This window comes from Heloderma suspectum, chromosome 2 (genome assembly GCF_057233095.1).
Source record: "Heloderma suspectum isolate Gila_16-S chromosome 2, 16-S_ref, whole genome shotgun sequence".
NCBI classification, from domain to species: Eukaryota; Metazoa; Chordata; class Lepidosauria; order Squamata; family Helodermatidae; genus Heloderma; species Heloderma suspectum.
Window position 1 is genome coordinate 378,456,566 of NC_139459.1, and position 25,020 is coordinate 378,481,585.

General features: G+C 49.8%; 3 protein-coding genes and 1 long non-coding RNA gene across 7 annotated transcripts in view; 2 read left to right on the plus strand and 2 right to left on the minus strand.

Moving 5' to 3' along the window:
* Positions 1-4,208, minus strand: part of LOC146356321 (uncharacterized) — a 21,192-nt gene extending 16,984 nt beyond the window's left edge. Inside the window, exon 1 of the mRNA XM_084831278.1 lies at positions 4,146-4,208. The gene's annotated coding sequence lies outside the window, so the exon portion shown is untranslated. The remainder of the gene's footprint in view (positions 1-4,145) is intronic.
* LOC146356295 (uncharacterized) overlaps positions 1-25,020 on the minus strand; it is an 867,031-nt gene that overhangs the window by 829,352 nt on the left and 12,659 nt on the right. The window lies entirely within an intron of this gene.
* Positions 3,999-18,902, plus strand: LOC146356322 (zinc finger protein 500-like). Of its 3 annotated transcripts, XM_084831676.1 has the most exons (7): positions 3,999-4,531; positions 5,767-5,863; positions 6,729-7,339; positions 7,775-7,892; positions 10,460-10,542; positions 11,860-11,986; positions 12,829-18,902. In XM_084831676.1, the coding sequence occupies exons 3-7, from the start codon at positions 6,926-6,928 to the stop codon at positions 13,773-13,775; spliced, it is 1,689 nt and encodes a 562-aa protein (XP_084687802.1). In that variant the 5' UTR covers positions 3,999-4,531; positions 5,767-5,863; positions 6,729-6,925; the 3' UTR covers positions 13,776-18,902. The 3 variants fall into 3 exon arrangements, with proteins under 3 accessions (XP_084687802.1, XP_084687801.1, XP_084687803.1); XM_084831675.1 differs by lacking the exon at positions 5,767-5,863; XM_084831677.1 differs by lacking the exons at positions 3,999-4,531; positions 5,767-5,863 and adding an exon at positions 5,878-6,610.
* Positions 20,594-25,020, plus strand: part of LOC146356323 (uncharacterized) — a 30,768-nt gene continuing 26,341 nt past the window's right edge. For both annotated transcript variants that reach the window (XM_084831306.1, XM_084831305.1), the window contains exons 1-2: positions 20,594-20,800; positions 23,361-23,546. In XM_084831306.1, coding sequence (XP_084687432.1) covers positions 23,507-23,546 — 40 coding nt within the window. In that variant the 5' untranslated portion in view covers positions 20,594-20,800; positions 23,361-23,506. The remainder of the gene's footprint in view (positions 20,801-23,360; positions 23,547-25,020) is intronic.

Consider the following 25,020-nt stretch of genomic DNA (forward strand, 5'->3'; position numbering starts at 1 on the left):
CCTGCTGATCTTAATAACCAAGCAGGTTCATACTGAGACTGGTAGTCCCTCAGATATCCCAGGCCCTAAGCCTGGGGTCCCCAACCTTTTCGGACTTGTGGTCACTTGAGAAATAGCTGTGGGCGCCACCACAAAATGGCTCTCACTGCACATGTGGCTAGTCATATAATAGCTGCTGTGGGGGCCTGGTGTCAAGGGCTCCTTGGAGGCCTCTCTCAGTCTAATCCAGTAGCCAAGTCCAGACACAGACGAAGGGATTCCTTTCAAAGCTTTATTCTTCTTTTACAACTTAACAACTATACTGTTTGCAACTAGATCTCAGCAGCACCGTACCTATGCCCTAAGTTGGAACAGTTGGTTCCCGTTTGAAAGGGAATTACTGGCAGACCCCTGAACTTAAGGACTAGGGAGAGTCCCTCCCCTTGGATCCTCTGGGCGCAGCCGTTGTTTGCACGCCAACAAGGCACTACGCCTCCTTTCCGCGCCCTCCATCTGGCGCCGCTCTCTGCGTTGGCGTCGTGAGTCCACCAAGTCTGTTATCAACGCTCTGTCACTCCCTGGACTGCTATCTAAGCTAGGAATGTTGGTGGGAGGAATCTCCGTCAGCTGTTGGCCCTGGGAAAGAGGAGTGCGCTCCCCTCCCAGGAGCGACTGCTCTTCCTCAGAATCAGAACTACTCTGGCATTCTATGGGCTCAGTGTCCACCCTGACATCTGGCTCATCAGAAGCGAGCTAAAAAGGTGGCAGGGGTGGGGTGGGGGGAGAAATAGCGAGGGTGGAGACTGGGAGGGAGGGGAATAGCAAGGTAGAGGGGAGAGAAAGCACAGAGTGTGGAGAAACAGTGAGATAAAGAGGTAGAGGAGAAAGAGAGGTTGGGAGTGGAGAGAAACAGCAAGAGAAAGAGGGAGTGGCAGAGAAAGAGCAACACTAGGGGCTAGGAAGGGAGAGGACGAGCAAGGTTAGAGGCTAGAAAGGGAATTTTTCTAAGGAGACAGGGAGGGGAGAGCTTTATGGTCTCCACTGGAGGTCCCTGTGGGCACCATGGTGCATGTGGGTGCCATGTTGGGAATCCCTGCCTGAAGCCAGTTAGAGCTTTAAAGGTTAAAACCAACACCTTGAATTGAGCCTTGAAAACAACTAGTAATCAGGGCAGACCTTTCAATATGGGGGAGATATGAGTATGATACGATGCACCAGTCAGCAGCCTGGCTGCTGCATTTTGCACAAATTGAAGTTTCTGGACACTCTTCCAGGGTAGCCTCATGCAGTGCGCATTGCAGTAGTCTAACCATGACATAACCATTGCCAAATCAGCCTGATTCAAGGAAGGTCTCAGCTCACCCACCAAACGTAATTGTGCAAAGGCGCTCCTTGCCACCGTTGCCACCTGAAGGGCCACGGACGGCGCAGGATCAAGGGGTGCTCCCAAGCTACAGACCTGATCTTTCAGGGGCAGTGCCAGCCCACCCCGAACAGGCTGAATTCAAGTCCCTGTCAGGCTTTCTACTGAACAGCAGCACCTCCATCTTGTCTGGGTTTAGCCTCAGTTTGTTTATCCTCATCCAAACCAGTATTGCAGGTCCCCCCACACACCTTTTTGGACCCATGGGCACATTTGAGAATTTGAGTACTGCTGTGGGCACCACCACAAAATGCCTAATCAGTGGATCGCCACTTTGGCATCTGCCTGTTGCATCTATGATTCTTGGGCTGCGTCTTATTTATTTTTTTTGAAATATTTTTTATTGATTTTCCATTTCAGCACAACACATGATTCAATGATCAGCCGGTATTCTCCACACAAATTCATGTGCAAGAATGCTTTCGTCTTCTTAACTTTATTACTTACAATTCAACTGACTTTATACTCTCTTTAAACTATAACAACAGGTCTGATATTATTTATTGGTCTGTTACTTTATCTCCAGAGAAAGTATTCTTTAGGTTAAATGTTATTTATTTAATTATTAATTACATTTATGTCCCACCTTTTGTCCTACTTAAGGAACCCAAAGCAGCATACATAATCCTCCTCCCCTCCATTTTATCCTCACAACAACAACCCTGTGAGGTGGGTTGGGCTGAGAGTCTGTGACTGGCCCAATGTCACCCAGCGAGCTTCCATGGCTAAGTGGGGACTAGAACCTGGATCTCCCGACTCCCACTCTAGCCACTACACCATACTGGCTCTTATTATTATTGCAATCAGAGGTTATTAAAGGCAGTTGGGACGTGTGTTGATGCTGTTGTTCTGTTTGTGGAAGTCATAAAACACCGCCATTCTATTACAAGTGTCCTTTTTCTTTTGCCCTCTTAACAGTCTGCATCTTATTTAGAAAAACTTTTGTTTCGTGTCTATTGGACACAGCAACATCTCTTTTATATGGTATTGTTTGATTTGGCCAATTGCTGGTGGTGCACTGCAGCTAATGCTTATTTTAAACTTATGTTTTGGCAATGTCCAGTAGTTGCTGCTTTGGGGGAGGAGGTTATTACACAGATAAATGTTGTACTGGAACAGTCTTTAATATTCACTGATGTACACGCTCTTTTAAACTATTTACCTACTGCATGTAAATTAACAAATGGTCGGCCTAAATGGATTCTCCGTGCCCTTTTGACAGCTGAAAGACTGATATTGCAACATTGGAAGGATAAACACTCACCTCCCGTAATGCAATGGACCGAGGACCATACAATGCTTTCACTATTTGAAGAGGTGGAATATAGATGCCACCTTCAAATGGATACTTATTTGGGTATTTGGCTGCTTTTGTTGAAGCCAATGTATAACTGCTAGAAAGTTGTATGCATGTCATACGTATTCATTGCTATGGATATATATAGAAATCCATGGACATATATTAAAAAACTGGGGGGGGGGGGAGAAACCTTGCAGGGTATCAGACTTTGGCTACTGCTCCCTTGGAGTGAGGTAACAAAGAGCAATAGGGCTGTACGTCATCCGCATACTGGTGGCATTTCAATCCAAAACTCTGGCCGACCTCTCCCAGCAGTTTCAGGCACATGTTAAGAACCGAAGAAGAGCCATGCTGGATCAGACCAAGGGTCCACGGTGGCTAACCAGCTGTCAACCAGGAATCCACATGCGGGACCTGAGTGCAACAGCCCCTCCCACCCATGTTCCCCAGCAACTGGTGTACAGTGCACTGGACTCTGGCACTGGAGGTAGCCTGCAGCCATAACCCTCATCCTTACATAAGAACATAAGGAGAGCCCTGCCGGATCAGACCGAGGGTCCATCTAGCCCAGCATTCTGCGCACACGGCGGCCAGCCAGCTGCCCCAGGGGGAAGCCCGCCAGCAGGACCTGAGCGCAACAGCGCCCTCCCGCCCACGTCCCCCAGCAACTGGCGCTCAGGGCATGCTGCCTCCGGAGCTAGGGAACCGCCATGAGGGCTAGCGGCCGCTGCTAGCCTCCTCCTCCTGTGCGCAACAGCGCGGGGGCAGGACGGGGCCCTTTGGGGCCAAGGCCAAAGCGCGCCGCGCCGCGCCGCAGCCCCCGCGCCGCCTTCGGGACGCGCCCCATCACCCCCAGCCAGCACAGCGGCGGGGCCCGGCGCGCGGAGGGCGTTTCCGCCTGGCTGGGCTCCTGCCTTCTCGCCCGGGCTCTTCCCTGCGGCCTCCCGGGCAGGCCCGGCGGGCGGGCTCGGGGCCACCGAGGCTTCTGCCGCCACGAAGGCGCGGCGCGGCAGCCTGCGGCTTCGAGCTGCCGGGCCCGCGGTCTTTTGTTCCGTCCCCAGCGCGGGGGGGGGGGGCGCAAAGGGCGCCGCTCCGGGACGGGGGCCCCGGGGGGGCAGCCCCGCCGCCCAGCCCCTGGGGTGGGGGGGTGGGGGGATTTGAGGGTGGGGGGGCTGGGGGTGGGGGGATTTGAGGGCGGGGGGACTGGGGGTGAGGGGATTGGGGGGTGGGGGGATTTGAGGGCGGGGGGGCTGGGGGTGGGGGGATTTGGGGGTGGGGGGGCTGGGGGTGGGGGGATTTGAGGGTGGGGGGGTGGGGGTCTCGGGGTCTCCCCCCCAGCTGCTCCCCTCCCTCCCCCCCGGTGTCGCCTGCTTTTCTCCCCCCCCCGGCCCGGGCTCTTCCCCCCCCTCCTCCCCGGGACCCCCCAATGCGCTCGGCACTCACCCGACCCTTCGGAGGAGGGGAAGGGGCTGCCGAGCCGGACGCCTGGGAAGACCGCAGGCCCCTGGCGCGCGGGGGGGGGGAGGAGCAGGAAGTGGCGTTTCGGGGCCTCTCCAGGCATCTGGACTCGCTCGCTTTAACCCTGAGCTGGACTCTTCCCCAGCAGGCAAGCGGGGGGCCTCCCGCCCCCCGCCTCTTTCCCCCTGGCCTGGGAGAGCACGAAGGACTTCCTGCTCCACGGGTGACCCGGCAGGCAGTGCGTGGACCTCCTCCGGATCGCGAGCCTCCGGCCGAGCTTTGCTGCGCCGGCGTTCATTCCCCCTGCCTGGATGCTGCCGCTGCTCTCACTCTCGCTCTCGCTCTCCCTGCAGCCTTCTCCCGTGCGCCAGGCAAGCAAGAGAAATAAATCTCCTCTTATGGGTGTTTCTCCTCCTCCTTCTCCCAAACTGACTTTGAGCAGAGAGAGAGGCTCCGTAAGGCGACCTTCTCCCCAGTCTAGTGTCCTCCGCAGGTGTTGGATCACAACTCCCATCATCCCGAACCAGCACGCTGACTGGGGATGATGGAACCTGTGGGAGAACTTGGGCCATTGGGCGGTATAAAAATGTAATGGATAAATAAATGACACGTTGGGAGGAAGGCACCAGGTTGGGGCAGGCTGCTCTAAGGGTTAATTTGGCGCCCTCCAGGGGGTTGGACTGCAACTCCCATCATCCCCCTGGGAGTTGCAGTCCAACACACCTGCAGGAGGACACCACGTTGGGGAAGGCTGGGTTAATTAAATTCAGAACCTGCATTCCTAGAATCAGATGAAGTGGCCAGGGAGACATTTTTCTCCCTCTCTCATAATACTAGAACCCAGGGTCATCCTATGAACCTGATTGGTGGGAGATTCAGGACAGACAAAAGGAAGGACTTCTTCACACAGCACATAGTTAAACTACGGAACTCACTTCCACAAGATGTTGTGACGGCCACCAATTTGGATGGCTTCAAAAGGGGACTGGACAAGTTCTTGGAGGAGGAGAATGGGAGCAGAAAGCTATCAATGGCTACTACTCCTGACAGCTGTATGCTACCTCCAGTATCAGAGGCAGTAGGCCTACGTACACCAGTTGCTGGGGAACATGGGCAGGAAGGTGCTGTTGCACTCATGTCCTGTTTGTGGGTTTCCCATTGGGGCAGCTGGTTGGCCACTGTGTGAACAGAATGCTAGACTTAGATGGACCTTGGCTCTTCTGATGTTCTTATGGCCACAACCACTTCTGCCATAATAATTTAAATATGAGTCTTTTAAAGGTACACACGCCTCTTCTTTTTGCTGCAACGCTCTGCCTCTCTGGAAATCATAGTCCTAGAGGAGCCTCTGGAAAAGTCATTCTCTCTCACCCCACCCCACTTTCTTGGGAAAGCTGGGAGGGGTCTGGTGAGTGGAATGGAGGTCTGGAGAAACTTGAAGCGGGGAGAGGAGATTATGGTTCCCCACTGGAGGGATTGGTGGAAGACTCGGGAAGAAAAGGAGACAGGAGAGAGTGGATGGGTGGTGGGGAGGTATATTGATGTTGATGGCACAGCATCAGTTCAAAGTCTTGTTGCAAATTAAGGAGAATTCTTTTGTTTCCAGTAATCCAAATAGTCTTAAAAAGAGGTCAGTCAGTCAGTCAGTACATCTCTGAAAACTGGATGAAGCTTCCTGGTCAGCAATATCACTTTGAATCCAGGTGAATTTTGGAGCAGGGAACCAGGTGGGATGAAAATCCTGAGGACTGTGGACAACCCAGCAAGATGTATTTAACAGTGAGGGGGACACAAGAAGGAGCCTTTCCCAACCAGTGGCCCTGCAGATGTTTTGGACTACAACTCCCAGCATTCCTAACCATTGACCATGTTGCCTGGAGCAGATGGGAGCTGAAATCCCAAACATCTGGAGGACAGCAGATCAGCAAAGCCTGCTTTATTGTATTTGAATCGTCTTCACCAAGCAGTATGCCAGCTTCGGAGTTATGCAGAATTCTTCCTCCTGTAGCAGCCATATCGGGGGTCAGACTAAGTAGCCTCATGCAGTCTCATGCTTCATGTTCTTGCTGAGCTCTTTCTCCCTTGAATATATTGTTGTAAGCTGACAAGACACAGGAATTCCTTATCTTGTCAAAGGTCATGCAATTGTATATCTTGTTCTCTGCTGTTCTCTTCTGTTCCCTCCTTATCATGGCTACCCTGTAACCCAGTTCTTGTATTATAAACAATGGTGCTAGGAGAAGAAATGTTGAGGACAGCAACCCCACACGGGAGGGGGAGGAGGAGCCGTTTCATGTGTGTCACAATGTCTATAAAAACAATGTGCTGATGTATTTTGGGGCTTCTGGCTCTTTGGAAATGATTCTAGCCTTAAGCCCACGTGTTAAATAAAGAATCTCTTTTTCCTTCACTCCGTGGTCTCTCTGACTCTGGGTTCTGCAACACTGCAGGTGGATTTTTTTCCTGAAATTAAAAACACAGGGGGAGGTTTCTAAGTGAGGATAGATAGTGTTAGTGTTTTGATCTGTGGCTCTGTCTCATTCTTATGGCCTGTTTTCTTATCCTCAGGAGAAGCTTGACTTGATAACTGGGAACATCCGTTTTGCTTGTAAAGGATCTACTTGTAACACAAGCAGAAAAGAACTCACTGGCCATGTGAGACTAAGCAGGGGCCTCTTTACCTCATTCTGGGCCTAGGAATGAAAGTGGCGTGAGAGCAAGGCGATCCTTTGGCCCTTTCGGGAGCTGCACTGAGCACAGAGAAAATGGATGTTCACGGCCCAGCAGGGGAGAAGGCAGGAAAAGGCTCTCACGCCATTCTGGCTGGGAGCAGACAGGAATTCTGGATAAGGAGTGTGGAGAATATCTGGTGTGAGGACAACACCGGCTCCAATGAGCGGCACCAGTGCATGAGAGAGTTTCACTACCAGGAGGCTCAGGGCCCCCGAGAGGTTTGCAGCCGACTCCACGACTTTTGCCGTCAGTGGCTAAAGCCAGAAGAGCACAGCAAAACTGAGATGTTGGACCTGGTCATCCTGGAGCAGTTCCTGACTGTCCTGCCTCCGGAGATGGAGAGCTGGGTCAGAGAGTGTGGGCCAGAGACCAGTTCCCAGGCAGTGGCCCTGGCAGAAGGCTTCCTCCTGAGCCAGGCCGAGGACGAGAAGCAGGAAGAGGAGCAGGTGAGAGCGTTTTATCCAGATAGGTCCACGGAGGCAGAGCAAATGTACACAAGGATTGCTAAACCATCCCTGCAAGCTGCAATTGTCCACCCTTCTCTGGAAGTCATCCATGGAGGAGATTTTGCAGCCTTCTGTGGTAGCTTGTCACACGCTGCGCTTCCAGAAAAAATTGTCCAGGGTGCAGATAGATGGCCAGCAGGCGGTGGGTTCTCATAGCTCAAGCAGGAGAGCTGAGGCCATCCCATTCCCTTGTTGTTGTTGTTCAGTCCTTCAGTCGTGTCCGACTCTTCGTGACCCCATGGACCATAGCACGCCAGGCCTTCCTGTCCTGCGCTCCCTCCCGGAGTGTGCTCAAGTTCATATTCATTGCATATCCCATTCCCTACACTGTTCTTTTTCCCAGCCCAACTGCCCTGGCTGTCTCTGCTCTTTCAGGTGAAGGGGCTGGGGGAAGAAGTGGCCACTGACTCAGAGGGAGCTGCAGTGGACACCAGACCGAGACAGCTCTTTATGGGGGTCCTGCAGGAAGGCGGTGAAGGTGCCACCTCGCTTGGTAAGAGTGAATAGGCCATTTTTTGACTTGTTCTCCCTCTCTTGATCATACACAAAACAAAGGCAGGCCAAAATCCATATGGTGTCATACCTTTATTAAGCCAACTCTAAGATCTCCCCCAAATGTGCAAGCTTTCACCTAAGAGCCAGTGTGGCATAGTGGTGAGAGTGTTGGACTGGGATTTGGGAGATCTAGGTTTTAGTCCCCATTTGGCCTTGGAAGCTCACTGGGTGACTTTGGGCCAGTCACTTGACTCTCAGCCCAACCTACCTCACAGGGTGGTTGTTGTGAGGATAAAATGGGAGATGAGGAGGACCTTGTAGGGCACCTTGGGTTCCTTGCAAGAGGAAAAAAACAAATATTTTCATTGGGTAATAATAAATAAATAAATAAATCTCTTAATCAGGTAAGAGGTTGCAAAAAGCTGGTTGGTGGAAGTGGGACATGTGTGTGTGTGTGTGAGTGAGTGAGAGGGTTGGGAGGTGGCTGACTGGATGTTGTTGTAGTCAGGATGCCTGCACAGTCAGAGTGTTAAGATGGTATGGAGGAGGAGGAGGAGACGATTCTGAGTTAACCGCTGCAGTTTATATTTTTCAAAAATGGAGGAGCAGCAATTGCCTATTTGCTCCTTCCCCGTGGTCCTAGGGGCACTGGGACCTGCAACCAGCACTTCACCTGGCAGAGCCCAGTTTCAATATCTGCAAACCTTCCTCCTCCATCATCATCTTAAGAATCTGACTACAGCACCCAGTCAGGCTTTCCCCCCCTATTTCCCCTCTCCTGCTTCCAACCTGTTTTTGGTAACGTCTTGCCTGAGGAAGAGATCTGGAGTTCTCGAAAGTTTGCACATTTTGGGATGATCTTTGAGTTGGCCTCCTAAGAAAGGTATGACACCATATGGCGTTTGGAATCCTCCCCTCGAGTATCTGGAACCTGCGGGCTGCTTTTATGTTCGTTTTGAGCCTCGATACATAGCCCCTGTTTAGAAATGAGCTTAATTTCAAGAGGTTAAGACTATTCCAGCTATAAACCACCACTTTAAATGATAGCTAAAAGCCTTTCAGTATTATGCTGCTGAAATTAAAATGTGTATACAAACATATATTTTTATCACATTTCTGCTGAAGTTTTTTTTAGAGCAATTTACATTTATATACATTGCTCGAAGCAATTATATAAATGTAACGATAGGCACAATAATAATTAATACTGATAGTAGCTTCTCCCTTGCAAGAATACCTTCCCTTCTCTGTGTCCTCTTGGCAAAACCTCTGGTCCGTGCCTGCCAAGAATGATAGCCTATTTTCCATCCTGGGATCAGGCCGTGTTGTCCCGTCTAATGCAATCACCTGGAATAGTATGTTATTTAGAGGCACCTCGGCCCTCTGCTCAAGGCCAGGCGCAGTCCCTGCTAATCGGGAAGTGACAATAGCTGGGTTGGGTGGGGAGTTCCAGCCTTTTGTAGGCCAGGGTGGCCACCCAGGGGCTGAGCCAGTGATTGGCTAAGGGAAATCTGCCCTGGGTTCCTGGGGCTGGGCTTTAAAAGAGGGCTGAGGTCGTGGCATGGATCTCCCTTTGTCTTGGTGGTTTTGGACCTGCTGATGGCTGGTTGCTATCCTAGGAGACCCATACTTAGGTATGTGAAGGATAGGCCAGGTAGCTTTATTATTTTGCTTAGGTGTGCGTTTATAAAGCTCTCTGTGTTTAAGTAATTTGGCTTTGTGCACTTTTGTCCAGTTTGCCACTTCTATTCTTCCTTTTCCCTCTACCCCTTTATTTTTACCGTAATAAACCTTTAACCAAACTTTAGTTGGTGTGATTTCCCTGCATAACCTCAGTGCTAATTTCAGTGCCCCTTGGCCTAGGAGGGGGGCTACTGGGTAGTTTGGGGGACTGGAAGGCCGGGTTTGGCCAGTCCTATTTGGGAGGAGAGTTGCAATTAGTTCCAGAGAGGTCCTGCCTTGGAGGAAGGCCGGAACTGGTTCCAGCAATCCTTTGCAATGCCCTAGTCATCTCTTGCTTAAACTACTGCAGCGCCATGCGTCTTCCCCCCCACCCCCACTACCAATTATTTGAAGGTTTCCTGGCTTTGGCACAGATTTTTCCCCATTCTAAAAGATTGAAATGTCTCTCCTGAAGCTTAGTTACTGGCAGTAAGAACTTTAGGGCACAATCCTATGCATGTTTAGACAGAAAAAAGTGCTACAGTTCCCAGCATGCCAGCTGGGGCATGCTGGGAATTGTAGGACTTTTTTTTTCTGGCTAAACATGCATGGGATTGCATCCTAAAGCTGCTATTTTTAGTTTTGTTCCTTACATTTTGCCCCCACCTCATTTTGCCTTTGGCCCCACCCACCCCTGGAATGTGGCCCCCGAGAACTTCTAACATGGAATGCGGCCCACGGGCTGAAAGTGGTTCCACACCTCTGCCTAGGGTGGTCTTAATAAACAAGGAGGAAGCGAGTCGTATGACTTACGGAGCTTTAAAGAGAAGAACCAGCACCTGAAATTGAGCCAGGCAACTAACAGGATCAAATGTCTCCCCACTTCTTTTGTCTCACTTGCAGGCAGCGGCATGACAACGGAGATTCCTCCTGGGCCGTCTTCTCGTTGCGGTGGAGCCAAAACGGTTGCTGTGCAATTGGATCAGGTAGGAAGAGAATGACCAGAGACATGGGCAAGAGACCGCCTGACTGCCTCTGTCCTTGGGGCCTTCAACATGGAGCCGATGGGCATCTGTGTGCCCACACATACCTCTCTTGGTGCTTTTTTAAAAGAATGGGACACTGGCATGCTGCAGAGTAAAGTACCTTGAGATCAAGAGTAGTTTTATTAGTTATTTTTTATTTGTGATATTTATATGCCACTCAATACAATAAAATCTCTAAGTGGTTCACATACAAATATGAAAATCACACTTGAAATGCAATATCAAAAACACGATATTAAAAAAAATTCCGATTACAATAAAAGTAATACAAGGAGCAGTAAGATGGAGCAGGATGCTTTGTTTAATTACAGCCCAGGGAAAGCTTGGGTGAACAAGTGTGTTTTCAGGAGGCGTTTGAAAGATGCCATACTTTCTGCTTCCTGTGCTGCACAAGAGAGGGTCTTCCAAAGGGTGGGCGCCGTCACCGAGAAGGCCCGCCGTCGGGGTACTGCGTGGTGACATTCCGTTAGTTTTGGAATGACCAGCAATGCATTCTCTGATGATCTTAAAGGTTGCCTAGGTATGTCAAAGGGGTTTGTGTTTGGAGGTCAGCCCCCTTTTCTGTCTTGTACTTAAGCTCTTGGACAAGTTACTTTTCTTTTAGTCCCACCAGTAGCCTTCTAGGAAACAGAGAGGAAGGCCAGGATCTCTTCTCGATCATTCCAGAGTGCAGGACCCAGAATAATGGGATCAAGTTACAGGAAGCCAGATTCCAGCTGAACATCAGGAAAAACTTCTTGACTGTTAGAGCAATACAGCAATGGAACCAATGAGCTAGGGAGGTGGTAGGCTGTCCCACACCGGAGGCATTCAAGATGAGGCTGGACAGCCACTTGTCAGGGATGCTTTGACTTGGATTCCTGCATTGAGCAGGGGGGTGGATTCGAAGGTTTTATAGGCCCCTTCCAACCCTATGATTCTGTGAAATGGGTGCTTTGTGACTGGTCATGCCCCCCAAGGCAGTCATTTTATGAATGGGCAAGCCCCCCTCCATGTACCCATAACACTCTTTAAATTCCAAAAGTGCCCACAGATCCAAAGAGTTTGCGGGGGGGGGGGGTGCTCTGTCCCCTGCACATTGACTTGGTCCTGAAAATATCTGCCTCTTTCCCTTTGTGTCTGTCAAAAACACCTGCTAGGAAGGCTTTGAAGGCAACTGAGGAAGTTCTGGAACCTGCCAGAGCACCTCAGGCCCCTCACCTCTCCTGCTTTTCTGGATTGTAACTATGAGGAGAAATGATTTGCTGCTTCTTTCAGGGTCCGGTGACCTTCGCAGAGGTGGCTGTGCTTTTCTTGGAAGAGGAGTGGGCTCTGTTGGATCCAGGCCAGAGGTCTCTGCATAGGGAGGTCATGGAGGAGAATTGGAGGAATCTGGCCTCTTTGGGTAAGGCTCCCTCTTTGCCTTGGCTGAGAGATTCGGAAAGCAGGAATTGCTGCTATGCTTTGTTGACCGCAAATTAGCAATGCATTGTGGGGATGTCATTGACAGTAGCTGGCCTGAGTTTTTTGGGTGCACCATCTACCTATTTTTAAATAAGTTAGGGTGCAATCCTATGCATGTTTAGACCAAAAAACGCCCTACAAGTCCCAGCATTCCCCAGTCAGCCATGTGCTCTTCCTGTCTGTAACTAAGCCTTAGGAGAGGCATTTCAACCTTTTAGAATGGGTGGAAAAACAGCACAAAAGCTGGGAAGCCACCAAAGGATCAGTGGTTGGAGGGGAAAGGGGTGGGGACAGGGGAACGGGGTACGGCCTTCTGGAGAATCCGGGATGGTGGATTTGGCCTGAGATTCCACACCCTTGTTTTAGGACATGCCAGCATGTGAATCTGCCATTGGTCCATCTTGTCCGGAACGACCAATGGCGTCTGGGAATGCTGGGAGTTGTGGAAGTCACCTGATCGGGAAAAGCTGGCCAATTCTGACTGGCAGAGCTGTGCAAAGTCTCAGTTGAAGGTCTCCCTCTCTCTGCTCTTTGAGCTCCTTCAACTGGAGCTGCTGGGGATGAAATCTGTACCTGGATGTGTGGTGAGCATCCAACGCATTTCGACACTACATCAGATCGGCTTCCAGTTAATGCCCATCAACAGAGGCTCTTTAATATATAGTAGGATCTCCGTCTAAGTCTTTGCTATTCTGTCCTTCACCCACAGTTAATTAGTTTTGTTTCCAGATTTTGTGGGTTTCATTTCTCTCCTACCCCATAAGTCTCTTTCTACTCCTGCAGATGAAGGGAGGGAAAGCAATAAAGGGCACAAACAGCAGAATTGGAAGGCTGAAACAAAGCAGACCTGGAGGAAGACATCCGTGGCTTCTGAAGGTGCTAACTTCCATGAAATGGTGATCCAGCAAGAACGTCCCCAAGAAAGCAAAAGGAATACATTCCATAAGCGTGCAGAAGTCTTAACTTGTCAATCAAACCTTGGTGCACATCCAAGAGTTCACACTGAAGAGAAGCCCTATAAATGCTCTGAATGTGGAAAGTGCTTCAGCCAGAGCAGCACCCTTACTTCCCATCAAAGAATCCACACCGGGGAGAAACCGTATCAGTGCTCCGAGTGCGGAAAGAACTTCGCCCACAGCACAAGCCTGATTTCCCATCAAAGAATCCACACCGGGGAGAAGCCCCACCAGTGCGCAGCATGTGGAAAAAGCTTCAGACAGAACACACACCTTAGGTCACACAAAAGAACTCACACGGGAGAGAAGCCATATCAATGCTCGGAATGCGGGAAGTGTTTCAGCCACACCGATAGCCTCAACAGGCATCGAAGAATTCATACAGGGGAAAAGTCCTATGAATGCTCAGAGTGTGGAAACAGCTTCAGATGTGGTTTTCAGCTCTACTCACATCAAAGAATCCACACCGGGGAGAAGCCGTATAAATGCTCAGAGTGTGGAAGGAGCTTCAGCCGGAGCACTCATCTCTCTAGACATCGAAAAATGCACACCGGGGAAAAACCATATCAGTGCTTGGAGTGTGGGAAGAGCTTTGGTGACAGCAGTGGCCTTCGTATCCATCACCGTATCCACACAGGAGAGAAGCCTTACACCTGCTTAGAGTGTGGAAAGAAGTTCAGATGTAATAGCAACCTTAGGTCCCATAAAAGAAATCCACATGGGAGAAATTGTCTGAATGCTCAGAATGTGCTAAAAGCCTCAGTCCCGGTATAATTAATGAGTGCGCAAAGGGGAGAAGACATCTGCATACTTCAAGGGTGAGAAGGGCTTCAGCCAGAGGAAACGTCTTAGGAAACATCAAAGCATCCACAAAGAGGAGAAATACCAATGTTCAGAGTGTGGAAACCACTGTGGGAATAGAATACTGTGGGAACAGATAGGCCTTTGGTCTGATCCAGCAGGGCTCTTCTTACATTCAAACGTCATTAACCTACAGAAAGTCAACAAAAGGGAAAAACTATATAAATAATTAAAATTCATGGTTTCTGTCTGTTGGTCGTAGGTGTTCATGATTAGTTAGCAGGTGCAGGGTTAATTTTTTTTAGTTAATTTCTGTCCTTTACTGTTGTATTAGTTTTATTCATTTTTATCATTGATTGTTTTGATGCCTTGTAGTTATTAAAACAGTCTTGTATTTATTACATTTTTATACCGCCCAATAGCCAAAGCTTTCTGGGTGGTTCACAAAAATTAAAACTACATAAAAACAATATAAAATATAAAAACATTAAAACTACAGTATGAAAGTGCAACCAGCATTAAACCTAGCAGCAATGCAGAGATGTAAAGTATGGTAACAAATCTAAAATGGCAAAACTAAAAGACTAGAATGTTAAAATGCTAGAATTCCTGGGGAAATAAAAAGGTCTTTACGTGGTGCCAGACAGAGTACAACGTAGGCGCCAGGCAAGCCTCTCGAGGAAGCTCATTCCACAGCCGGGGTGTCACAGCACAAAAGGCTCTCTTCCTGGTAGCCACCTTCCTCACTTCCCTTGGTAGGGGCTCCCGGAGAAGGACCCCTGATGATCCAGGCAGGTACATATGGGAGGAGACAATCCTTCAGATGATCTGTCCCCAAGCCGTTGAGGGCTTTGAATGTTAATGCCAGCACTTTGAATAGGGCCCAGACATGGAGAGGCAGCCAGTACAGCTGGAAAAGTACTGGCCTAATACGATCACGTTGGCCAATCCCCGTCAACAATCTCGCTGCCCTGTTTTGGACCAGCTGAAGTTTCCAAACTGTTTTCAAAGGCAGCCCCACATATAACACATTGCAGTAATCCAGACGAGAGGTTATGAGAGCATGGATAACCGTAGCTAGGCTATCTCTGTCCAGATAAGGGCGTAGTTTTTATACGATCCTAAGCTGATAAAGAGTGCTCTGTGCCACTGAGTCCACCTGTGCCTCAAGTGATAGTTCTGGGTCCAAGAGCACCTCCAAACCACGAACCTGATCCTTTAGGGGGAGTGCAACCCCCTCCAGAACAAGTTGAACATCACCTAGCCAGGCAGACGAGCCACCCACTAACAGTACCTCCGTCTTGTCTGGATTGAGTCTGTTTTATTGGCTCTCATCCAGTCCATTACCATGCCCAGGCACTGATTCAGAACAGCCACTGCCTCACCTGGGCTTGATGAAAAAGAGGTAGAGCTGGGTGTCACCTGCATATTGATGGCACCTCAGCCCACACCTCCGGATAACCTCCCCCAGTAGTTTCATGTAGATGTTGAAGAGCATAGGGGATAAAACAGAACCCTGTGGAACCCCATGACATAGTTGCCAAGGCACAGAGCAATAATCCCCTGGCACCACCTTCTGCAATTGGTCATCCAAGCAGGAGCGGAACCATTGCAGCACAGTCCCTCCAGCTCCCAGCTGAGACAACCTATCCAGAAGGCTACCATGGTCAATGGTACTGAAAGCTGTTGAGAGGTCCAGGAGGATCAACAGGGTCACACTCCCCCATCCCTCTCCTGGCAGAGGTCATCCCACAGGGCAACCAAGGCAGTTTCTGTTCCAAAACCAGGCCTGAAGCCCAGTTAAAATGGATCTAGATAATCTGTTTCATTCAAGGGTGCCTGGAGTTGTCCTGCAACTACCCGCTCAAGCACCTTGCCCAGGAAGGGGATGTTGTAGCACAGTGAAGACTAACAAATGTATTTAAATGTATGTACGTAACACACTTTTGTGGACTAGCTTATGCCATAATAGAGCTGTTAGTGTTTAAAGTGCCACAAGACCCATCTGTGTCCTGCTCTAGACCAAGTCTTGGCTGTTTGCAAGCACATACAGGGAGCAAGGCAACAGAGTAGTCAAGTTGGCAAGCAAAGGGTCAAGCACACAGGTTTCACTCCAAGGAGGTTTAGGCAAAGGCAGGAGTGGTCAAAATCCAGGCAGAGGTCAGAACGCAGGCCGGATCAGGCAGCAGCAGGAGTAGTCAAGGTAGCAAGCAAGAGGTCAAACACAGTAAATCAGTCAGGTTCTTTAGGCAGTCCAGAAGCAGGGACATCAGGCAGTCCAGAAGGTCAGGAAACAGAGCATCAATTGCAGGGCACAATTCAGGAGGCAAGGCATACAGCAGAGGCTGGATGGACCAAGTTGTTCCAACCCTAGCTGGGTTTCCAGTGAAGGCTTTTAAGCCCAAAGCCAGCCGGACCCCACCCAGGGCTCAGCTGCAGCAATCGGAGCTCCCTTTCCAGAGCCTACTCCTGAAGAGTCCCTTACTCCTGAGGAGTTCCTTTCTCCTGAGGAGACCTCTTCTGGAGGCAAGCACCTCTTCACACAGGACCCCTGCTGGCCTGTTGCTTCAGGCGAGGACGATCCCAGTGGTCGGGGTGGCTCAGCCCCTGCCTCAGGGGCAGAGTCCCTCTCTCCTGCCAGGGATGGCCCAGCAGCCACTTCCCCCAAGGGCTCAGGCTCCTGTGGTTCTGGTGGCAGTCCGTAGTCTGGGCTACCCTGGGCTTCTGGGGCCTCTAGCTCCTCCTCTGAGGAGGATTCCTCCAGTCGGGGTATGACAGTCTGTTGCAGCAAAAAAGAGAGAGAAAAAAAGAAGGCCACCTCCATAAAAATTGTATTTGTCACTTGCTTTGGATTATTTTGATAATCATAGAATCATAGAATAGTAGGGTTGGAAGGGGCCTACAAGGCCATCGAGTCCAACCCCCTGCTCAGTGCAGGAATCCAAGTCAGAGCATCCCTGACAAATGGCTGTCCAGCCTCGTCTTGAAGGCCTCCAGTGTGGGAGCACCCACCACCTCTCCAGGTAATTGGTTCCATTGTCGTATTGCTCTTACAGTCAGGAAGTTTTTCCTGATGTTCAGCCGGAATCTGGCTTCCTGTAACTTGAGCCCATTATTCCGTGTCCTGCACTCTGGGATGATCAAGAAGAGATCCTGACCTTCTTCACTGTGACAACCTTTCAAGTACTTGAAGAGTGCTATCATATCTCCCCTCAGTCTTCTCTTCTCAAGGCTAAACATGCCCAGTTCTTTCAGTCTCTCTTCATAGGGCTTTGTTTCCAGTCCCCTGATCATCTTTGTTGCCCACCTCTGAACCCTCTCCAGTTTGTCTGCGTCCTTCACAGTACTCCAGATGAGGCCTAACCAGATGAGTACAGGGGAACTAGTACTTCCCGCGATTTGGAAGCTATGCTTCTATTAATGCACCCCCAAAATAGCATTTGCCTTTTTTGCAGCCACATCACATAGTTGGCTCATATTCAGCTTGTGATCGACAACAATTCCAAGATCCTTCTCGCTTGTACTGTGGTTGAGCCACGTATCCCCCATCTTGCAACTGTGCATTTGGTTTCTTTTTCCTAGGTGCAGAACTTGGCATTTATCCCTATTAAATGTCATTCTGTTGTTTTCTGCCCAGCACTCCAGTCTATCCAGATCACTTTGAATTTTGTTTCTGTCTTCCAAAGTATTAGCTATCCCGCCCAATTTGGTGTCATCTGCAAATCTGATCAGCATTCCCTGCACCTCCTCCTCCAAGTCATTAATAAAAATGTTGAAGAGCACTGGGCCCAGGACTGAGCCCTGCGGTACCCCACTCGTTACCTCTCCCCAGCTTGAGAAGGTCCCATTGATAAGCACTCTTTGAGTCCGATTCTGTAGCCAACTGTGGATCCACCGGATCGTTGTTTCATCTAGCCCACTTTGAGCTAGTTTGCTCATCAGGATATCATGGGGCACTTTGTCGAAAGCTTTGCTGAAGTCGAGGTATATGATGTCTACAGCATTCCCACGGTCTACAAGGGAGGTTATTTTATAAAAAAATGAGATCAGAGATACATTAAGATACATTTAAATAAAATATGACAGAAGTTCCTACTGGCATGCAAATTGTACTACACACCAGAGAATGGCTGAGTACAGGAAAGAAATTGCAGTTGGAGCTAACTCTGACTTGGGCTCCTGCACTGAGCAGGGGATTAGACTCGATGGCCTTGTAGGCCCCTTCCAACCCTACTATTCTGTGATTCCAACACCTTACATCAGGGGTGGGAAACCACAGGCCCTATATGGCCTGTGTGTATGTGGGGGGTCCCCATCCAGCCCTCAAACTTCTCCCCCACCCCCCTCCTGTCCTGGTGGTGGAGCCCCTGCTTTGCATGCTGAAGGGCCCAGGTTCAATCCCAGGCATTGCCTGGTAGGGCTGGAAAAATTCCTGAACCCTGGAGGGCCGCTACCAGTCAGTGTGACAATACTGGGCGCTAGATGGACCAGCGTTCTGAATCAGTATAAGGCAGCTTCCAAAGGAGACTGAGAGAGCAGGACAAACTACAAATCTTACAAGTAACAATGATATAATAAGATTTCTAAAATACTGTAAAATATTTATAAAACATGGCTTAAAATCGCACAGCAAAAATGTTCAAGTAAAATGTAGTAATATGACCTATAAAGCATTTATAAGAAATGGTAAGACATAGCTAAAATTATACAGCAAAAGGTGCAGTAAAGGTCAATTTTTGAACCTACTTAAAAATATACAAGAGTTGTATGGACAGGCAAAACATCTCTATCCTGTTCCAAGCATTACGGTATCAAACGATAAAGGCGATCTGCAGAATTTAATGTTCTTTGCCAAGCGTGTTTTGACCGGACGGTCTTCTTCAGTGGCAGATTGACAAGCCTTCAAATGTCTGCTTCAACATGGACCCAAAGCATCCAGTTTCAAAAAATAGTGTCACTCCGGACATATGCATGTAGTTAGAGTTGATGGTGAGGATGAGATGGCTAGATAGCATCACCAATGCAATGAATATGGACTTGAGCACGCTCCGGGAGAGAGCGCACGACAGGAAGGCCTGGCGTGCTTTGGTCCATGGGGTCACGAAGAGTCAGACACGACTGAACAACAACAAAGAGTTGATGGTGTGAAGTACTTCTCTGTTCAGCAACTGATTGGAGATAGATTTTTTCCCAATGGACAATCTCTTATCTCTGACCTCTGATGGGAGACGGTTGCTTAACAGCCCACGTCATATACCTTTGTCACGCTCCCTAGGTGTACTGGGCCACAGTAGGTGTTCAAATCCTTTAAAGTGTGTGTTTCATCTACAGTTACCCAGGGTTGATAAGGGAGTGTTTTACTATGAAAACAAATTCATACTAAACAAGTCTGGCATGAATGTGATTAGAATGAGCCACCTCAGGGCCAGCCCTACCATGAGGCAGAGTGAAGCAGTAGCCTCAGGCAGCAGATGCTGGGAGAAGGCAGCAAGGTCTTGGCAGGAGAGACCCGCATGTCATGTGGCCTGCTCTGCACCTCCTAAATCACCCTACTCCATTCGGTGCAGTGGAGGATGGTGTCCCAACATCAGCGTCAAAGGCAGATTCATCTGCCAGTCTGGTTGCTTTTATACATGGAATGGGAGGAGGTGCCATCTTGTCTTTCACCTCAGGCAGCAAAATGTCTTGGGCTGCCCCAAGTCGCCCCTAAAACCATTCCCTCCCGACTAGTCCCCTCTACCCTTTCCCCTTCCGGCTGCCAACTGCCACTTCCCAACTGCCATTTGGGCCGTTGTGGGGAGTTGCCTCCGACCTCCCCAGCCCGGCCCGGCCCAAGATGGCTTGTTGCCTGAGGTGACGATGAAGAACAAGATGGCGCCCCTCCCATTCCACTTATAGGAGACTGGAAGCTGAATCTTACTTCACTACTGGGGATGGGAGAGCCGCCTTCACCTCATAGGAGGGCAGCAGGCTAGCTCAGGGGGCACAGGACAGGCTGCCTCCAATGCACCAGCGCTTTCCTCCAAGAATGGTCCGGGGGCCGTGGCTGCCACTGAACATTTGCTGCCTGAGGTGGCGGCCTCAGTGTGGCAGAACTCCAAAGGAGCTATCCAAGGCGCTGGGCCTATTTGGGGAGCGGGTTCAGCGCCGTGGATGGTTCCCGTGGAGTGCTGGCTGGTTCTGACTGAAGCCCAGAGCAGATTCACAGCCCCACCGAAATCAGAGCCACTGGCCTCCGTTGCTCCATTAGACAAAACGTGATCCGGGCAGCCAGGAGGCTTCAGCGCAGCTCCCTCCTAGTTTATTCCAGCGGGGGCAAGGGCCCCTTCCGCTGCCTGGCCCGTCCGCATCACGGTTAAGCCGCAATCCATGAATGCGCCTTAAAGGCTGGGTGCGGTGCCAGTGAGAGCCAGTGTGGCGTAGCGGCGAGAGCGTTGGGCTGGGAGATCCGGGTTCTAGTCCCCACTCGGCCATGGAAGGGTCACTGGGCGACTTTGGGCCAGTCGCAGACGCTCAGCCCAACCTCTACCTCGCAGGGTTGTTGTTGTGAGGATAAGATGGAGAACAGGGTTATGTATGCCACCTTGGGTTCCTTAAGGAGAAAAGGCAGGATATGAATGTAATGAATGAATTAATGCATGAATGAATGCATGAATGAATGCGTAAATGAATGCATGAATGAATGAAGGCTTGCAGGGAGGAAGCGGTATGGTTAATGAATCAAGCTCTGCTTCCTAGAGAGGCAGGAAGTTTTAAAAGGGGGGGTGGGTGGGGAGAGGAGGAAATGGGCCTTGGAGAGGGCGGGTTGGGGGGCGATGCGCGGAGAGGGCAGGACAAAGAGGTAAAGGCGCCCCGTCGGGTAACGGAGGGGGACCAAGGATTTGCTGTGTGTGTGTGGGGGGAGAGCACTCCCCACACACAGCTCCCTCCTCGGAATCATGGGCAAGCGGTCTCACCCATGCAATCCTCCTGCAAAGTGGGGCACAGCCAGCTGCGTGGTATACGACCCTCTTGGAAGCCAGCATCCCCTCCAGCACCCCCCCAGTGGGGAGGATCTACCTGGTCCAGTGGAAAGATAAAGACGGAGGGGCAGCTCGGTGCAGAGGAAACAACTTGGCTTGATGGGGGAGGGGGGGGGCAGAAAGGATCTCCTCCTCCCCAAAGGGAAGGGATCCCTCCCCGCAAATAACCTACGCTTCTGCAGCTGCAGACGGCCCTCCAAGACGCGTTTTTTCGATCGCGCAGTCTTCCCGGGCTCCCCTCTCAGAGTCGCATCCAGTGCGCATGGGGCATGGCGGCGGGGTGGCCCTGGGGCAGAGGAAGCAGGGTGGCAGGGTAACTGGGCTGCGTTTGTGCACCAGGGCTGGAGGAGAGCCGCCTTTGAATTTCCTTAGGGCGCGATCTTACTCAAGGTTAGGCAGAAAAAGCCCTACAACTCCCAGCATGCCCCAGCCTTTTTTTTTTTTTTTGTCTAAACATGCATAGCATTTCACCCTAAATAAAATAATAATACGTTTTTGTTTTTTTGGTATTGTTTCAAAACCCTGCAGTGGGGCACAAAACTATATTCCAGAAATCCATATAGTGTAATACTTTAGGGCTAACTCAAACATCACCCCATCCTCCCCAATGTGCAAGATTTTGAGATCTCCTGGTCTCTTCATCCGGCAAGAGGAAAAGCAGGTTGACTTTCTGTGTGTGTTTTTTTTTCCTTTGGAACATCTTTTTGTAACATCTTGGCACTTGAGATCTTGAAAGCTTGCATGTTTTTATGATCGCTGACTTGGCCTAATAAAATAAACACTATATGGATTTTTGAATGTTTCTTATGCCCAACAACGGCTGCCTTTGGTTTTTCTTTTTGACAAAAATCTATGTGCGTGAAGCTCAACAGGAAACAGCCTGGCAGGAGGGCAGGGTGGCCGGGCTGCTTTTGTGCACCAGGGCTGGAGGAGAGCCGCCTTCGAATTTCCTTAAGGCATGGTTTGAATTTCCTATGCATGCTTAGGCAGGAAAAAAAGTTCTACAACTCTCAGCATGCCCCAGCCAGCATGACTTGCTGGTGGGGCATGGTGGGAGTTGTAGGACTTTTTTCTGTCCAAATACGCATAGGATTGCACCCTTACTCTGAAAAGAGCCTTGTCAGTTTACGTCCTTCTAGACATGGGGAGTAGAATCTGACAAGGCTGTTACTTATTTACAAGATTTATATACAGCTCTACATCCAATGTCGGAGTGGTGATAAAATATCTGGGTGGGATTTGCCTTCTGAAGCTAAAGCTTCAAGGTAGAGACTGGAGGAAGGAGAGAAACGCCTCTCCTTGGATGGACTTGCTGCTGCTCAGGGGGAAACGGCTGAGCGCTTGGGAGTTTGGCTGGGCTGTCTGTTGTGGAGCTGAAGAAGGTCAAAGCCACTAGGAGGATCTTGCTCTTTTTGGACTGGCAGCTCAGGGTTACTGAGATGGCGGGTTGCTGCTGCCAGCCTTGCCCATGCCCAGCTTCATCAATTCCCTTTATTAGAACATCCATGGCAGGAGATCTTCACAGTGGTATAGAAGGTTGAACATAAATACCCGAGCAATCCTCACAACAACCCTGTAAGGTGGACCAGTACAATATCCTGTGTGGTGTAGTGCTTCAAATGCTCAGCTTTGACCAGCCTCAAAGAATAAATCCCCACTTGGCTCACTGGGTGATCTTAGGCCAGTTACTCTCTCAGCCCAACCTACCTCGCTGGGTTGTTGTGAAGATAAAGGGGTTAGGATCATGCATGGCAACCTAAGCTCCTTACATTATAGTATTTTTCACTTTGCCAGTAGTATGTTTCTGTGGCTATATGCTACAGTGAATAATTAAAATGTACTAAATGTTGACATTCACAACACAAATGGGCTAACCCCATTTAAATTTTGTGAATACCCCAAATTATTTATTATTTATATTATATTATTACATGTATATCCTGCATCTCATTTCCTCTTGGAAGGAGCCCAAGGCAGTGGACATGATGATCCTTTTCTCCATTTTAACCTCTCAACAACCCTGTGAGGTCAGTTAGGCTGAGAGTCAGTGACTGGCCCAAAGTCGCCCAGTGATCTTTATGGCCCAGTGGGGACTAGAACATAGATCTTCCGTGGCCCAATCCAGCACTCCAACCACTACACCACATGGGTTCTCAAATTAGATATTTATTTTCCTCACTGTGCATGTATATATATTTATTTTTACCTACTGGCACTTTCATTTGGAGGTGAATAGCACCTTCAAGGGGGTGGGGTGGGATTGTCTTCAGGGCCTGGGGGGGGGAAGGTTTAATCCTCCCCACATGCAAGCGTCCTGACAGGAATTTTAAACCCTGATATGATTCAGGCAGAAAGAAAAGAGAAAGCGTTGGCTGCTGTTGACGGGGCTGCGGGGAGAGGGGAGCAGAGAGGCCTTCTCAATAGCAGGCCTCATTTCTGGATTTTCCTTCTGTAAAGTTTACAATAAACCGTTCTACCTGCCACTGCTTTTGCTGCTGCTTTATTGCTTTTGATTGTATCTTTTTGTATTTTGTAGATCGGTAAATTGTGACAGTAATGGAAATCCTTTAAATCATGAAAGAAATGTACCTTCCCTGTCTGCTGCGGCTGAAAAACAAAAGCCCCCTTTTCCCAGTAGACATTTCCTGTGGCTGGGGGCTGTACGCATAGGGATGTGTACCTATGGACCCAGCGTTGCTGATATTACAGGTTGAACTGTGGGGTAAGTGGGAGCAGACTGAGAGATGGTGGTTTGCAGCAGTTCTGTAATGTTCTCTGCTGTTGATGTTCCCCTCTTGCGGGCAGGGGAGGGGTCGGCGTTACAAGCACCCTGCATCGTAGTTCTGGACACATTAGATGGGGGCTGAGGCTAAGGATAGTAGCTTAGAAGACTAACTCTTTTCATAGGGGCTTTCGGAATGGTCACCTACTTGATTCTTGCTGAAATACTAAATAACAGGTTACTTGAAATAAAGCATCACGGATACATCTCACCCAGGTTTTGGAGGGCCCTCAGGAAGACACCCTTGATGGGCCCCCTCCCTCAGTAGGTCTACCTTCTCACTGCCATTGTCACCACCTGTTCCTGCTCCTTTTTCTCATCTTTGCTGCCACTTGCTTGTTGGCAGGCAGAGAGCCAGTGAGCAAGTAGGCCATGGCACCTCCTGCCCCCCCCCCCCCACTGTTGTCTAGGCCACAGCGAGAAGCTAGAGAAGAAGCAGGTTGCAGTGGTGAAGAGGAGGGGCAACTTCCGGGGTCTCGTGCCAGTGGGCCCCTGCTGGAGTGTGTGCCCTCGGCAGGTGCCCAACCATGCCTACCCTTCACGTCGGCCCTGCTCTCACCACTGCACTACTATTATCAGGAATGAATCTGAGCATGTTGAGATGTCTGGCAGCTCAGATCCTGATCAGGAACAGCCAGAACAGGGGGAGGCACCCTCCCTAGTGAGCTCAGTTGCAGCAAGTCTTTCTTTCCAAGACCTTGACACACAGATGGCCCAGACTGAATTGCCCCCCTGCCTTTCCTCCACCATCCAGGTTTCGGAGGAGGAGGAGAGCGAGGGGCGTGACTTGAGGGATGCTAGGGTCCATTGCAGAGTGAAGCCGGAAAAGTTAGAGGCGGGGCTGAGACGCTCCGCCAAGTTGGCCACTTTTGAAAGCCAATGTAGGAGGGAGCCACCCTAAGGGAGGGGTATCCCTGCGAAGAAGTTCTTGCCCAGACTGCTGGCAACTTCTCTAACTTCCACATCCTCTATTGATATTCGTAGATGTGTGGATTAGCTGTTTTTTTGCAGTCTGAGAGTTTCCTAGAATCTGCATTTGTAAAGAACCTAGTCATTAACCAATAAAGTAGTGTAGCCTGAAGCCTTGTTTCCTGGAGTGTGTTGATTGCGAAGGGGGGGGACAAAGGACCGTGACAACTACACTGTACACATGTATTACCAAGATGCAGAGAACAAGGGAGAGGGCCTTTTCAGTGGTGGTCCCCAGATTATGGAATGATCTCTCCACTGAGGCCTGCCTGATGCCAACACTACCATCTCTTCAGCACCAGGTTAAGACCGTCTTCTACTCCCAGGCATTTAATGACATATGATGGGGCATTAATGCCAGCTGTCTGAACATGTCTAGTACTTTATTGAAATTGTTTATAGCTGTTTAAATTGTTTTAAACTGTGTATATATTAAATTTTTACA

What these genes read in the sequence shown, in the direction of transcription:
- LOC146356322 (XM_084831676.1), top strand. Translation starts at nt 6,926, where the DNA reads ATGGATGTTCACGGCCCAGCAGGGGAGAAGGCAGGAAAAGGCTCTCAC. An exon ending in TGAAGGTGCCACCTCGCTTG is followed by an intron (nt 7,893 to 10,459) that starts GTAAGAGTGAAT and finishes TCTCACTTGCAG; the next exon opens with GCAGCGGCATGACAACGGAG. An exon ending in TTGCTGTGCAATTGGATCAG is followed by an intron (nt 10,543 to 11,859) that starts GTAGGAAGAGAA and finishes TGCTTCTTTCAG; the next exon opens with GGTCCGGTGACCTTCGCAGA.